Source organism: Xyrauchen texanus, chromosome 39, assembly GCF_025860055.1.
Source record: "Xyrauchen texanus isolate HMW12.3.18 chromosome 39, RBS_HiC_50CHRs, whole genome shotgun sequence".
Lineage (NCBI taxonomy): Eukaryota > Metazoa > Chordata > Actinopteri > Cypriniformes > Catostomidae > Xyrauchen > Xyrauchen texanus.
This window is the reverse complement of record NC_068314.1, coordinates 20,320,178-20,337,356: the sequence shown is the minus strand read 5'-3', so window position 1 is coordinate 20,337,356 and position 17,179 is coordinate 20,320,178. Positions and strand designations below refer to the sequence as shown.

Genomic DNA, 17,179 nt, shown 5'->3' with positions numbered 1-17,179 from the left:
AATTTCACTCTTTGTCCTTATTAAATATTAAAAAGCAGCTTTGTGTTATTTTATAACAAATCAAATACTGGCGAAACAAGGGAAGGAACAAATCTTTGGCTTTACATGATATTATAGAAATGAGGACTTTGGTTACTGTTTATAATAATTCAAATTCAATAACATCTATTGTTGTGCCTTCAGCATCAGAGTGAGGTATCAAGTAGAGGTAACAAGTAGAACCTTGAGGAAGATGGGCTACAACAGCAGACGACCACATTGGGCACTTTATTAGGACCATAGTGTTTCTAATAAATTGCTCGGTGAGTGTAGTTATCAAGTTTTATAAAAATACAGTATTCATTCCAAAAAAAAAAAAAAGCTCTTACAGATACTTCATTCTATCCGCTCAACATCATTCGCACATAAACATCATCACAAATGCAGCAAATCTGATTTTTGGGGGGTTTGCAAAACAGTTTTAATGTAACTCACATAGTATCTACTGCAAGCATTCCAAATCCTGTAACACCCAGACAGCTGCTGACCCGCTCCAAACATATTTTCATAACACATCAATTTGATAGATACACATTGAGATACCATTGAGGTGAAATAGAGAAAGTATTTTCATTATTTAAGCTTTAGTCAGCTTTTTATTTCTTAATCAACTGTAAGTGCAACTTCATGAAGAGAAAAAAATATATATAATGACAACATGACATAGTTGAGGCTAAATATTGTTAAAGAAACCCCTATATGAACACACATCACTGTCTCATGACACATGGTGTTAAGTAGAAACCTCTTCAATTAATTGTTCATAAGCACCAAGTTTCAAAGAAATTGTAGAAAAAACATATAAATGAATATGCTTGATAATAGCCATTTTCTATTGATTAGCTGATTGTACAACACTGGATCAAATGTTAGACAGTCCTTTTTTTAAAACAGATTTAATTTTATAGGGAAAAAACCTGCACAAAAATAAAAAGCCATTTATTTAATACCAGGTAACAAATGTACTTAAGTATGATTCACAAATGGACAAGGCATCAATAATTAAAACATGTTTTCCCTTCAATGATGTAACTGACACTTGATTCCAACCTTACGACAATGCACGTTGCCAGTGAATAATGTCATGGTTCTGCCAGTGTTTTCCCAGTTTTATTTTCCCTGTTATGTCAAGCCGATAGCAAGCATTAGGGGGATTACCTAGCATTGCGTATCTTGCCTATTTAAGTCTCCATACTTCAACTGTTTGATGCAACACTTTTCAAGAGCACAGCTTTATTGCGCCCCCCACTCAACCTTGCTGATCTGTCATCTGGTCTATGTGTCTTGGAAGTTTTACCTCATTTCGCACCTTCTTAACTGCGTCCCCCAAGATAAATGTAATGAACTACCTTTTCCCACTATTCTATTTTTGGTTTGGTCACCATTTCTTATTACATCCGTAAGCACGGCTATCTGTATAATGCATATACAATGCAGCTGAGTGCAATGTCGGTTGAGTTTCAAGTGATTAAAATTAGAACATTCCCACAACATAAAACTATAATTTGCTATGACTACCTTAAAGAATCCAGTGAGATGCATTCACAAGAGTCATCTTTTAAAATGTTTATGGTGGCTGCAAATGAAAATGTGGTACAGCCTTCCACAGTAAAATATTCAGTTGCATTTGTGTACTTGAGGTGCTTGCATTCAAGTAACTTAATATTCCAATGCATTAAATCACCGGAAATTCAAATGTTTCCACTACGGAGCAGTCTTATAATGAATGCTGTTACACATCTGCTATCATTTAACTGCATCTGTTGAATAGAATTTTTTCACTCTTTGTACTTATTAAATTGGTTTCACAGTATTTTTAGATACAATGCTGAATACAGGTTTCTGTTATTTCACATCAAAATGAAGTACTGGCGAAACCAGTGGAGGCATTAATCTTTGGGTTCACATGATTGTATACAATTAAGGACTTTGGCAACTATTTATAATAATTCAGAGCCAATAACAGCTATAACTGCACCATCAGTATCTATGCGAGGTATCAGCAATGTACATCAAATTTTGTATCTTGATGTCAGGGTTGCCATCCTTATCCACAAGCAGATCGAAGTAGAAAACCACAGAAACTTGCTCCACATCAAGGGTATTCAATTATTATTAGCTTAGGCATGATTTGTGATATAATACAATAACAGCAATCTCCTCTCATATTAAATAAATCCAGTATTTCAACTCCTTGTTTGTACTGTTACACAAAATCAAAAATAGCTGCACCCAGATTTCATACAAGATTAAAAAAAAAAAAAAAAAGACAAAAGTTAAAATATTCCTGTAGATTAGCATGTTAGCGTGAAGACCAGTTTTTGAACCCAACACACTTGAGCATAATCATTTTCTGGTTCCACAAAAATGCCATCAGCATTATTTGCTCTGCAATATACTGGTGTCCTTGGTTAAGAGCCCCATCATAGAAATCAATATAATAAATCAACGCGTAATGTGAAGTCAGACTGCTTTCTGTAGTAAATTTAAAAGGTGCAAGATGACACTTAATATTTAAAAGGCATATTCCGCATGTGACGTGTAAAATCTGGTAATCTTTGTGTCATGTCAAATCTTTGCAGCATTAACATACACATGATTTTAAAACTAGACATTCAAAATTTATTAAGTACAAAGAGTGAAATGTGTTTAAAAAAAAAAAAAAAACATCTATAAAAAGACCATCTGAGATTAAACTGATGTAAACATCCTTTCTGGCACAGCTCTGCATTCAGCCTCTGAATTAAAATGTTACAAGAGCACAGTTTTATTAAAAGCATAAAGACAGCTACTCAGTTGGCGATTTTCTCAATTTCATCCAAATCATCAGTGTCCAGCTTCTCAATTTTCTTATCTGAAATAGGAGAATTGATTTAGGCATCACATTGAGGACATATATAAATGTACTTGTACAAGTTAGATCAAAGTAATATTTGAATTCAGTGGATCTCAACAGGGGGAGGTCAGAATGGGCGCACATTTTTTATGGTTGAATTTTTTATTTACTTAATAGGCTTCAGTAATTAAGTATCATGCAAATATACACAAGCCTAATGTGAACATAATTAGAACATGTACCATCAATTTGCTCAATCTCCTTTAGAAAATATGAAAAGGTAGTTGACAACTGCCTAATGGGAAACAAGAGTTTAACTTACTGAAGTGTTCCTGGATGCGATTGAGGATGTTCATGCTAAGTCTACTGTCCACCATGTTGATAGCCAATCCCCTCTTGCCAAAACGGCCAGTACGACCAATTCTATGCAAATATGTCTCGTTGTCAGGGTTGCCATCCCGGTCCACTGGCAGATCAAAGTTGATAACCACAGAAACTTGCTCCACGTCAATCCCTGTTGACCAAAATGTTTGCAAAAAATAAATCAAGTGGTCATGCATTTCACCCACAGAATGGGTAAAATGAAAGGGAGGCATGCTGCAGATACACTCACCTCGAGCACAGACGTTAGTTGTAACAAGGACTTTTTCCTTGCCATCCCGGAAACGTTCGATAACCGCTGCCCTCTGTTCCACCTGCATTTCTCCACTCAGTAGCGCCACCTGGTGGCCCTCTTTTGAAAGCTCTCCTGCCAGCCACCCAGCTGTTTTCCTGGTCTGTGATAGCAGATCACATTTCAAAACAAGTTTTGAAGCTTTTTATAAAGCTGTATTATTGTTACCACATCAGACTGTACGTAAAGATTTAGAAACGATCCATTAATAGAACAAAAAAGAAAAGTCTGGAGTGTCCTATTTGGCAGCGAGAGTAAATGAACTGGTCCCAGCTATTACTGAAGTGGAAAATGTATATTTTTCCAACCATAGGGTTGATTTAGAGAGGTTTGTTTGTTATGCATTGATCCCATTAAGTTGACCTTTTGTTGATGTAAAAGATTATAAAGGGTTTGAGATCTGAGGGTGGTATAGAGAATTTTTAAGATCTGTAGATTGTGCCTCTTTAGCTGCAGTGTCTGTTAGCTCATTTTCTGAGATTCCACAATGGCCAGGTACTCAGCAAAAGTAGGTATTACAATCCTTTGCCTCCAGGGCCAACAGTTTAATTTAAATCTTTACAAGATACATGGTGGCCGTTTTTGAGGGATGCCAGAGCATAAAGACATAATTTTGAATTGGTCATCAAGCTGTGTACTTACATGGCAGAAGATCATGGCCTGTGCAATAGTAATCGCTCCATAGATGTTGCACAAAGCCTGGAACTTCTCCTCCTTGCTGTTACAGATGACGTAGTACTGCTTGATGGTGTCCAGAGTCTCCTCCTCTCGCTTAAGTTTAATGATGTTGGGGTCTGGAACAATCCTCTGTGCAAAGTTCCACACCGTGTCCTCAAATGTGGCAGAGAACAGAAGCATCTGGCAAGTTTTAGGCAGCATCCTGTAAAATACGTGAAGACTTGGTTATAATTCTAAAGGTGAACAAAGTATTTTTTCAGTTTATTTTACTGGCCGATACGACAATCACAGAACTATAGCTGCCAAAGACACTGTGCTGTCTGTTTGTGTGGGACTTGATTACTCTCCGTTACTCTTCCCAGACGTCAGGGAGACAAACAGACTGTATGCTGTGTGGGTTGAGTCCTTACTGATGTTGCTAGTCGTTTTATGTAGTCAGCAAGTATACAGTGTCCAGGTTTGGAAGCTCAGAACCAATGATCTGCGGTGCCATTTTTTCTACTCTAGATGGATCTTTGCGATTTTCACCAGTGTAGCCGGCCTACCACACTGTGGTATAGTGGGAGAGGATGCTTTCTATGGTGCTGCTGTAAAAAGCTCACTAAGAGCAGTTTGGCCTGTTAAGAATTCTCAAAAAGAAAATCATTTGTTGTTCTTTCTTCATCAGATGGGAGGGTGTTGAGGGACCACAAGACTTATTTTGAATAGTGACAACCGACTGATAAATTGGCTGATATTCGGCCATTTTGCGATTATCGTTGCGATTATGCTTGGCTTATTAGCAAGTGTTAACTTTACCTTGTGTCCGTTCTAAAATCAACTACCAATACATTTGAAAATGGATAGTCAACACTTTGTTTTCAAGTCTTCTTTTCAAGTTAATGCAAATTTGAGGGAATATTGTATAGAACTGTGCTTGTTTAACTTTAGCAATTTTGCATTTCTTATTTTGAACTGTTGGCAGATTGTCTTAAAACAACAAAACGATGAATAGAAAATACAGAAAATGGGACAGTCTTGTACAATGGTGTGATGACCATCTTTAGCTGAGTCACCAAACCGCTAACAAACTAAACATTTCATGTTTTCCATTAGTTTTCAATCTGCTAAAATTTTATAGATTTCTTTCATTGCCACATTGTCTTTGAAAAAAAAAAAAAAAAAGACTTAGAAGACATTGACTCCTAAACTAAAAACATTAAGGAGCCAATTGGCAGTTTTTAGTCAACAAATCACAGAATTGTTTGATTAAAATTGCTTTTCAGAAACAAGATAGAAAGCCGAAGACAGCTGACAACCCATTAATCGAAGGTTTAATAAACAGTATATATATCTCTCTCAAATCAAGCTTTTAACACTTGGGACAATTGAGGGACTTGCACACAACTATTAAACAAGGTGCAAACATTCATTGATGCTCAAGACGACAACACACTAATATATGCATTGAAAAATGTATGTAAATATCTGTAATGTAGATTGTGAAGAGCAGAACTAAATAAAATAAATCTTAGCTCTTAAATTTGTATAAATAATGAAAAGGGTGTGAACATTTGAGACAAAGGGGAATGCAAAATATATATATATATATATATATATATACATACACACATACATACATACACACACATATATATATATAGCGCTCTGGAAAAAATTAAGAGATTCTTCCTAATTAACATATTAGTTAGTGTTATTATTTGCTGTGGTTTTGAAGCTGGTATTGAGAATCATCCAAGTTCACTAGACTACTGAGATTTTGGTATTGTGATAATGTGTAGCCATGGTAGATCTTGCTGCCATAGAAGTGTGAGCACCCCTGCTGTTAATGGTGCCGATGGAGGCTTTCCTTTATTTGACTACCATACTTAAAATAAAATAATGACAATAGCCTCCTCCCCTACCCAATGCAGTTTACATTTCAGTCACAGAGAATTGAGTTGATTGCATCAAGTACACTATTAGGTTTGGCATCGGTCATACATTTCGGAAAAATATACAACATAAACTTTGAGATGTTACTGAGCATGCAACTTAAATGTCCTTTTTTTCTCTCCGGACAAGTAACTTTTTTACTCGTACAAGTGAATGAACAATTTACTTTTCAGGAGGACAAGCACATGACAATGCTTAATGTCGAGCTCTAGATTAATGATAGTGCTATATTAATCTACTAATAATATATATATATATATATATATATAATGCTGTCAAATGTCATGCCTGATTTGATCATTAAATCGTATTTATTTGACTGGAAAAGTATGCACTTCCATTAAATATGTATATGTGTGTGTGTATGTGTATATATATATATATATATATATATATATATATATATATATAAAAAAATAAAACAAATTAAAAAAAAGCACACATAAAAAAATGCTTTTTTTATTTTTTCTTATTTAAAATGTATGTAATCCATGACCGTGTGTGAGCAGCATATGTATCTAACATAATGCTGTATTTTCAGCAAGCAGAATTATCAATAATTCCATTTGGTGTGACCATTGCCCTGTTCTGGGCTGATTTTTAGTTCCAGTACATCTGTAAAGGATCATTTAGCTCTTTTAAGAACAGTACTTTTAGCTAAATTTTAAAGGAACCGTTTTGCATATGCCTTTAAAGTAATAATAATAAAAAGTGAAATAACGTAATAGTTACATCCCTAGTGAATGGGGCTATATAAATAAATATATGACAATCTTAAACACAACACAAACTGACCAAAACAATAACACATCTGATAGCTACTACCGCATTGTGCTGCATAAAGCAGTTGTTGCATGGTGATTTTACACAAGTGTAACAGTTAAATTGGCCTGGATGTTTTAGAAGCAAGCTTCCAGTAGCTGGTCAACTAAATAAAGTGAAGCTTTCAAGCAGAGTATAGAGTTAACATAAAACATACCATCCTCCATCGTAGCTGCGTCCAGGGCACTCTCCCTCCCATTTTTCGGCAGTCTAGATAGCGTCCATTTGGTCGAACCACTTCCACATTTCCTTGATAGTTCTGTAGTCACTTATGTTTTTTTTTTAAACTTTTCGTAGGGTAGTTGGTAGCCGTGTGCGGGACACTTCCTGAGAGACTTTGTTTCGCTCATCATTAACAAGTGGACCATCTGCGCCTCGTTTATTGACCATGCCGTGGTTTTGCGCACAACCATTTCTTTTTTCACGATTCGAAATTTACGTGAACAAATGTTACTGCTATCGCTGTTACTAACTTTAAAACTATGTGTCTAGAGACACTGGTAGTGACGATTCTCCCCGACCAATCAGTGATCTGCAGGATTTTGACATCACATTTAGTTTCGGCTCTGCTCGCTTGGAACCTCGACTGAGGTGGTACTAAAAAAAAGTATCAGGTACCAGGTACTATCCACAGTGGAAAACCCCCAAAAAGCGAGCAGAGTCGAGTCGTACCGTGCAGTGGAAAAGCCCCATAATTTTGTATTGTACAGCACTTTGGTCAGTTCAAAACCGATGCGGTTTTTAAATGTGCTATATTAATAAAAGAACTTGAACTTTAGGTGTTTTGAGTTCAGCAAGTAACAAGGGAAAACAATATACCTCTGTATGCGTATGCTCTGGTCTTGATGGCCCTGTGTGGCAATCATGACGTCGGCCTCATCCAGGACGAATACTTTGATCTCCTTGGGGTCAATAAACCTAAGCTTTTGACACCAATCCAGAACAGTACCAGGAGTGCCAATCACAATCTGTTCTTTCAGCTTTATTCCCCTCTCCACTGGACCAGACAAAAAAAAAAAAAAAAGTTTATACCACCATCATTTTAAATGAAAGCTGAAGTGGGTAATTTGTGCCACTTGAATGGAACTGTAAAAATAAACATCATTTTCAAACATAATTCAAAATACACCACCATCTACGGTTATATAAATAAACAGATAGTCCTGTACCCAAACTCATGTCATTGGTTAAGTCAATGTTGTCCTGTCTGGCTAAATGGGTCACTCAAAAACAGGAATTTTGTAGCAGCACAGAGACAAATTTTTTTATAATTTTTTATAATTTTCTAGAAAGGTAATTTTCAAGAAAGGTTAATCTCTTTATATTAAGCTGGGATAAGTGAAAGTATTTCAACACCAAAAAAAGTTACACATCAGCTTTAACAATATGCTTTTCTTGTGTCTGTGTGGTGAATTGATTATGCTTTGATAGTTAAATCAAGAGGTCCTTACACAACTGAAAAATTAAATGCCAGTTAAAATAATCAAAACTGAAATATGTGATTTGTATGAAAAAGTTATGAAACCACATTTCCTAACATGAAACCTCTTACATTTGTTTCCTCGGATAGCATACATTAGTTGGACTTCAGGGTAATTTTTTCCCATCTGCTCGATGACCTTGCCGGTCTGTAGGGCCAGCTCGTATGTAGGGGACACACATAGACACTAAGCAAAAAAAATAAAAAAAATAAATAAAAAAAAAGAGTCAGTGTCATTAACATTAAAAGAGCTTTATTTGTCATTTACATTAATGTACTACAACAGCTGCTGTTGACTGTGTGTTCCTTACCTGAGGCCATTTTTTTTCAGGGTCCACGTGACTTAACATTGCCAGGACAAAGGCAGCGGTTTTACCCGTGCCTGATTGCGACTGGGCAATGAGATTCTGTGGGCTGGAGGGGGGGAAGAGATGGGATAACACCTCCATTCTGATTAAAATGGATTGAAATTAAGTGAAGCTCATCGCAGACTTACGGTTCTGCAAGCATCATGGGCAAGGCTGTCTCCTGGATTTTGGAGGGCCTGTTGAAACCCATGGCATACACTCCTTGTAGTAGCTGTGGTTTCCTGTGTAAAGAGAAGAGTTAAAGGACAAGTAAAGTTAAATTCTCTTATCATTTACTCACCCTCATGCCATCCCAGATATGTATGACTTTCTTTAGCAGAACACAGATGAAGATTTTTAGAAAAATATCTCAGCTCTTTAAGTCCATGCAGTGCAACTAATGGTGATCAGAACTTTGAAGCTCCAAAAACCACATAAAGGAAAACAAAAGTAATCCATAAGACACGAGTGTTTGAATCCGTATATTCAGAAGCAATATAATAGGTGTGGGTGAGAAACAGAACAATAATTAAGTCCTTTTTTACTCTAAACCTCCACTTTAACCTTCACTTTCAGATGTGAAAGTGAAACTAAACAGTTGCCACGTGTGACTTTCTGATGTAAAAGTGGAGATTTAAACTTTCACCCACACCTTATTATAGAGATATGGATTTAACCACTGGAGTCCTATGGACTACCATGTTTCCTTTATGTGATTTTTGTAGCTACAAATGTCTGGTCACCATTCACTTGCATTGTATGGACCTACAGAGCTGAAATATTCTTTTAAAAATTTTTGTTTGTGTTTTGTTGAAGAAATAAAGTCATACACTTCTAGGATGGCATGAGGGTGCGTAAATGAAAGAATTACATTTTGGGTGACCTATACCTTTAAAAATAATATGTAATATAAACGCATGCATTCGATGGGGTAAACTAGCCAAAACAAGCACTCCCCGTAGACCTCAGTCAGTGTAAATGCAGGGTTTGATTCAAATGGAAGTACACACCATTCAGTATGTTGAACTAGCATAAAGTAAACATACAGGTCCTTCTCAAAAAATTAGCATATTGTGATAAAGTTCATTATTTTCCATAATGTAATGATAAAAATTAAACTTTCATATATTTTAGATTCATTGCACACCAACTGAAATATTTCAGGTCTTTTATTGTTTTAATACTGATGATTTTGGCATACAGCTCATGAAAACCCAAAATTCCTATCTCAAAAAATTAGCATATTTCATCCGACCAATAAAATAAGTGTTTTTAATACCCAAAAAAGTCAACCTTCAAATAATTATGTTCAGTTATGCACTCAATACTTGGTCGGGAATCCTTTTGCAGAAATGACTGCTTCAATGCGGCGTGGCATGGAGGCAATCAGCCTGTGGCACTGCTGAGGTGTTATGGAGGCCCAGGATGCTTCGATAGCGGCCTTAAGCTCATCCAGAGTGTTGGGTCTTGCGTCTCTCAACTTTCTCTTCACAATATCCCACAGATTCTCTATGGGGTTCAGGTCAGGAGAGTTGGCAGGCCAATTGAGCACAGTAATACCATGGTCAGTAAACCATTTACAAGTGGTTTTGGCACTGTGAGCAGGTGCCAGGTCGTGCTGAAAAATGAAATCTTCATCTCCATAAAGCTTTTCAGCAGATGGAAGCATGAAGTGCTCCAAAATCTCCTGATAGCTAGCTGCATTGACCCTGCCCTTGATAAAACACCGTGGACCAACACCAGCAGCTGACATGGCACCCCAGACCATCACTGACTGTGGGTACTTGACACTGGACTTCAGGCATTTTGGCATTTCCTTCTCCCCAGTCTTCCTCCAGACTCTGGCACCTTGATTTCGAATGACATGCAAAATTTGCTTTCATCCGAAAAAAGTACTTTGGACCACTGAGCAACAGTCCAGTGCTGCTTCTGTGTAGCCCAGGTCAGGCGCTTCTGCTGCTGTTTCTGGTTCAAAAGTGGCTTGACCTGGGAACGCGGGGATGTTTCTACTCCAGACTCAGTCCACTGCTTCCGCAGGTCCCCAAGGTCTGGAATCGGTCCTTCTCCACAATCTTCCTCAGGGTCCGGTCACCTCTTCTCGTTGTGCAGCGTTTTTGCCACACTTTTTCTTTCCCACAGACTTCCCACTGAGGTGCCTTGATACAGCACTCTGGGAACAGCCTATTTGTTAAGAAATTTCTTTCTGTGTCTTACCCTCTTGCTTGAGGGTGTCAATGATGGCCTTCTGGACAGCAGTCAGGTCGGCAGTCTTACCCATGATTGCGGTTTTGAGTAATGAAACAGGCTGGGAGTTTTTAAAAGCCTCAGGAATCTTTTGCAGGCGTTTAGAGTTAATTAGTTGATTCAGATGATTAGGTTATTAGCTCGTTTAGAGACCCTTTTCATGATATGCTAATTTTTTGAGATAGGAATTTGGGGTTTTCATGAGCTGTATGCCAAAATCATCAGTATTAAAACAATAAAAGACCTGAAATATTTCAGTTGGTGTGCAATGAATCTAAAATATATGAAAGTTAAATTTTTATCATTACATTATGGAAAATAATGACCTTTATCACAATATGCTAATTTTTTGAGAAGGACCTGTAGAAACAGCTTTCGCAACCTATTTTACTAGCAAAACAACAGTGTATTCAACAGGGGTGGGGGGTATTTGAGGCAGGACCTAATACTCGAACTCATAATAGCAGTATTAATTCGCCCAGCTGACAAAATCTGCACTTGCCATTTTCTGATTGGAAAAAGTGGTCTCATTTAAAAAGTGGACAAGCAATTAAAAACATGAGACATTTAACAGTACTTCCCAGGCTGGTTTGCATCAAATTATGGTGATTGCGTGTACCCTGAGTAAGGTCTATTGAAGATAAGGGGTATCTTAATCTGATGCGTGTTAAAGCGATAATCCAATCAGGGGTAAAAAAAAAAAAAACATTGCTATTTGACTCACAATCGTAGCTCTTCAAATGACTTGACTGAGTAGAGAGGAGAATTTGGATCCCTCTGGAGGACTTCCACTTGATTTGTCGTATTCACTAGATTGCTGCGTATCAGTTTATTCAACAGTGACTGTGCTGCCTTGTCATCTGCAAATCGCATCAGAATAGTTAAGACATTCAGTAATTTCAAGTGACGTATACACTTTCAGAAATCAAACTGAACTGATCAAAGAGACAAAATTTGCCACAATTTTTTTTTATTTGATTAACAACGAATTAAAGATGCCTCACCTTTGTCATTATCCTCAGTCTTCTCTTCATTTCCTTCCGTCTTTGTTCCTTAACATAAAAATAAACATTAACATTCTTCATAGGAATCTAACATGGCACAATTGACTTTACTTATTGTGAAATGTAAGGATAAGCTGGAAAATCAGTAAGTAATTGCAGATGACAACAAATCTCTACATTCTCACCATTTGCCTCTGCTTTCGGCTGGTCTTCCTTCTCATTTATTTGCAGATTGCTTATCTGTAAAAGGCAAGTGAAATCCAACCCAGTGACATTATGGATCATACAAAATAAAGGGTCTCTCATTACATTACTCATACTACTAGTGACACACCCACCGATATTTGGCCATTATGAGATTATTGCATCTGCAGTTAAATGTGTCCAATTTATAACGTCTAAAGATGGCCATACTAAACACTGACTAAATATCTAAAAAGATTACAAAAAATGAATAAACATTATAATCACTGGGCTAAAATGTTAATACATTTTAATAAATTAATTCTGTGTGAAATTAAGGGATAATGCGAAATTAAGGGATAATGCGTAATTAAAATGAATTAACCTCACTTCCCATTTTAAAATTGGATTATATATCCAATATATAGTTGAACAATGCACCAAAACAAAATGTATACATTAATATAAAATGTAAAACATACACATTAGTTTTACAACATATTAACCCACGATGAGCTGTATGGAGGCCCAAACCTGCAAAAATAATAAATAAATAAATGTAATAATAAAAAAAATAAAGGAATAAATGTCTTGATAAAACAAATATTAGTTTTTAATTAAAGTTATTCCTGAATGACTTTATTCCTTTATTATTTTCTATATTTATTTATTCATTTATTTTGCATTGTTTTTTATTTGTGTGTAAATGTATTTATTCTCATATATATTTATTTATACATGTATTTATTTTTACTTTTCTGTGTGCAACATGGAAATGAGGGAGGAGGTCCTTGCGTAGCTCCAGTGCATCATTGGTTGAGAGCTCAATAGTACTTATCGAAAGCAAATAAGATGGACGTCCCACCTTAGCACGCTCTGACTCGCACAGATTTAGAATATGCAGGGAAACGTTTTGCAGAGAGTTTAACAATCCAGGATGTGCTTCGACATTCATACAGGCCTAAAGCTCTCCTAAACCATCAATAAGCACCTTTACTCTAAATGAAACCGTCATTCGATTCGTGGTTATCGACTTCATTCGCTAAGTTGCGCAACTCTCTAAATATATGTGAAGCGTCAGCTATAGATTTTTTTTTTATTGCAAAACATATATATACACACACACACACACACACACACACACACACACATACACACACACATATATATATACACACAGGTCCTTCTCAAAAAATTAGCATATTGTGATAAAGTTCATTATTTTCCATAATGTAATGATAAAAATTAAACTTTCATATATTTTAGATTCATTGCACACCAACTGAAATATTTCAGGTCTTTTATTGTTTTAATACTGATGATTTTGGCATACAGCTCATGAAAACCCAAAATTCCTATCTCAAAAAATTAGCATATTTCATCCGACCAATAAAAGAAGTGTTTTTAATACAAAAAAAGTCAACCTTCAAATAATTATGTTCAGTTATGCACTCAATACTTGGTCGGAAATCCTTTTGCAGAAATGACTGCTTCAATGCGGCGTGGCATGGAGGAAATCAGCCTGTGGCACTGCTGAGGTGTTATGGAGGCCCAGGATGCTTCGATAGCGGCCTTAAGCTCATCCAGAGTGTTGGGTCTTGCGTCTCTCAACTTTCTCTTCACAATATCCCACAGATTCTCTATGGGGTTCAGGTCAGGAGAGTTGGCAGGCCAATTGAGCACAGTAATACCATGGTCAGTAAACCATTCACCAGTGGTTTTGGCACTGTGAGCAGGTGCCAATTCGTGCTGAAAAATGAAATCTTCATCTCCATAAAGCTTTTCAGCAGATGGAAGCATGAAGTGCTCCAAAATCTCCTGATAGCTAGCTGCATTAACCCTGCCCTTGATAAAACACAGTGGACCAACACCAGCAGCTGACATGGCACCCCAGACCATCACTGACTGTGGGTACTTGACACTGGACTTCAGGCATTTTGGCATTTCCTTCTCCCCAGTCTTCCTCCAGACTCTGGCACCTTGATTTCCGAATGACATGCAAAATTTGCTTTCATCCGAAAAAAGTACTTTGGACCACTCTGTAGCCCAGGTCAGGCACTTCTGCCGCTGTTTCTGGTGCCTGTGCACGGTGGCTCTGGATGTTTCTACTCCAGACTCAGTCCACTGCTTCCGCAGGTCCCCAAGGTCTGGAATCGGTCCTTCTCCACAATCTTCCTCAGGGTCCGGTCACCTCTTCTCGTTGTGCAGCGTTTTTTGCCACACTCTTTCCTTCCCACAGACTTCCCACTGAGGTGCCTTGATACAGCACTCTGGGAACAGCCAATTTGTTCAGAAATTTCTTTCTGTGTCTTACCCTCTTGCTTGAGGGTGTCAATAATGGCCTTCTGGACAGCAGTCAGGTCGGCAGTCTTACCCATGATTGCGGTTTTGAGTAAAGAAACAGGCTGGGAATTTTTAAAAGCCTTAGGAATCTTTTGCAGGTGTTTAGAGTTAATTAGTTGATTCAGATGATTAGGTTAATAGCTCGTTTAGAGACCCTTTTCATGATATGCTAATTTTTTGAGATAGGAATTTTGGGTTTTCATGAGCTGTATGCCAAAATCATCAGTATTAAAACAATAAAAGACCTGAAATATTTCAGTCGGTGTGCAATGAATCTAAAATATATAAAAGTTTAATTTTTATCATTACATTATGGAAAATAATGAACTTTATCACAATATGCTAATTTTTTGAGAAGGACCTGTATATATAAAAACAACAACAACACATACATAAACGATCAGGGAAATGAAGCATGGTTGTATCTTTTACAATGAACAATCATAACAACAGAAAACAATATTATGGATTTGCGGTTATATACACAGAAAATAAGAAAAGCATAAGGCTAAATCATATCATTTATGAAACTTGCTCATTTTGTGGTTTTGTTGAATAAACAGTTCCCCATTTATTTTGTGATTGTAGTATAACCAATAAATCTTGGATTGACTTAAGCTCTTATGTTTTTAGCCCCACAAATAGCTATAGTTTACATGATATGGCTATGACCTAACATCACATCAAAACAAGTCAAGAGTAATTGAGCACACGCTTCAGTCTACGATAAACCAATGGTAAACAGGACCAGGAATATTTAAATATGGAAATAAATACAGGTGTGAATAAATAAATATAAAAATAAATGCATAAATAAATAAAACAAATGCAAGAATAAAAAAAGTTTTAAAAGAATAAAAATTAAGAGAAAATAATAAACAAAAAAAGGTCTACAAAAATAAATTCAGGAATAACTTTCATTAAAAACTAATTATATTTGTTTTATCAAGACATTTATTCCTTTATTTTCTTATTATTACATTTATTTATTATTTTTGCAGGTTTTGTCCTCCACAGAGCTGTGGCCTTCAAATAAAAACAACAACCGCGGCATTCTATGACGACACTATGACGTGTCCAGACGCAAGACGATGCCGATGAACTCCCATGAAAACAATCCCCGAATTACACAAATACGCAAGTGTTACACCAAATTTCCTAGATTAAAAAGTTGATTTTATCTATTACAATACATCAGAACTGCAGTTAGAAAGCAGTGTAGTAGGTTTCTACACCAACATAATAGTTTGTTATATAATCATACATTTTAAAGCACTGCAAGTTTATACAGGCAGTCATTTTGTTGTATCATATGTCGATTTACGTAATAGACATTGTGTATTTGTTTGTTTGCTTATCAGCATAAAGTACCAATTTACCGATTCCGCTGCGGCTTCTTGTTCATCGACAGCCTGGGCCCACGAATCTGTTGCCATGTCCTTACTTTCAAATAAAACACTTTTTTATATAAAAGCGGGGTACAAAAATGTAACAGTGATTTTGATAAAAATTAAACGAAAAAGACTTAAATATTACAGATTAATACAATGGCGTGTGGCGGCCCTCGCTGCTTAAACGGGGCGATACTCTCACCTCCGGACGGAAACACGTTCGCAAACACTTGGTTCCTCTTAAATGTCCCGCGGTTGGTTTTTAAACTGTATCTCAAGCATCACATTAAATAAATTCGTAGTTTTGGAACGAAAAGTCAATCAAAAGTGTTATCAAGCCCAAGAATGAGATCGAGGCGTTAACAGTCAACACTGCCCACGAAGTTTATCTCATGACATTGCAATATATCTGCTGTCCTGAGTGCGATATGTTCGTAGGCTAATATATATCATATTTATATACGCTGCCTGTACAAATTCATATATAAATTAACTTCTTACGTTTGATTTAATATGTGAAATGTCTATTTTCATACTGTATGTTTACTACCTGTACAGACACGCACTTCGCTCTGTAAATTTTGGAGGAAGATGCCCCCCTTAAGAACAATGTGCATCTAATTGATCTAGTCTAATTAAATTATAACATATTTACAAATAAGTTTAGCATGTGTACAGAATGGTGACGCATCACCCATATTTAGTTTCACAGAAAATTAATACTACTAATACTACTGTAAGATGGTCCCCTATCTGTGGCAAGAAAATGTACATCTGACTCAGGTAATTATTTTACAATAGCCCCATAAGTTATAGCAATAAATAATGACACTACCAAAGTCATAATGACACTAACAATGGCACTTGGGGCCTTCTGTCCCAGTTCTAAGGTGACATCTTACCCCAAAGATCTAATTTTACCTTGCCACTTTAAAATAAAAACGACATTATTTTTACTCCACAAATTTAAAATACATTACCGTTTCCACAAATTCCCATTAACAGATAGACAGAACATAACAGCATATCACATATATCATTATGTTCCAATGACACAAAATTAGATTAGCTAACTTCAAATTTTATTTTGATGGACTAAATCTCACAAAGGTTGATGTTCAGATGAAATTTTAAGATTAAGAGGAGCATATCCACTCAATAAATGTGCTTAGATGAGATTTAGTGCCATCTTTGGTCAAGAGGT

At 36.4% G+C, this 17,179-nt stretch overlaps 1 protein-coding gene across 1 annotated transcript; it reads right to left on the bottom strand.

The window, feature by feature from the left end:
• Window positions 1-294: 294 nt before the first annotated feature.
• On the bottom strand, window positions 295-16,208 carry ddx19b (DEAD-box helicase 19b). Its single transcript, XM_052111122.1, has 12 exons — window positions 15,964-16,208; window positions 12,244-12,298; window positions 12,059-12,106; window positions 11,779-11,914; window positions 8,960-9,052; window positions 8,775-8,877; window positions 8,536-8,650; window positions 7,803-7,980; window positions 4,191-4,428; window positions 3,489-3,651; window positions 3,198-3,389; window positions 295-2,893 (listed from the first exon to the last, which is right to left on the bottom strand). Exons 1-12 carry the CDS (start codon window positions 16,018-16,020, stop codon window positions 2,832-2,834), a joined length of 1,440 nt encoding a protein of 479 aa, XP_051967082.1. The 5' UTR covers window positions 16,021-16,208; the 3' UTR covers window positions 295-2,831.
• Between the last annotated feature and the right edge of the window lie 971 nt (window positions 16,209-17,179).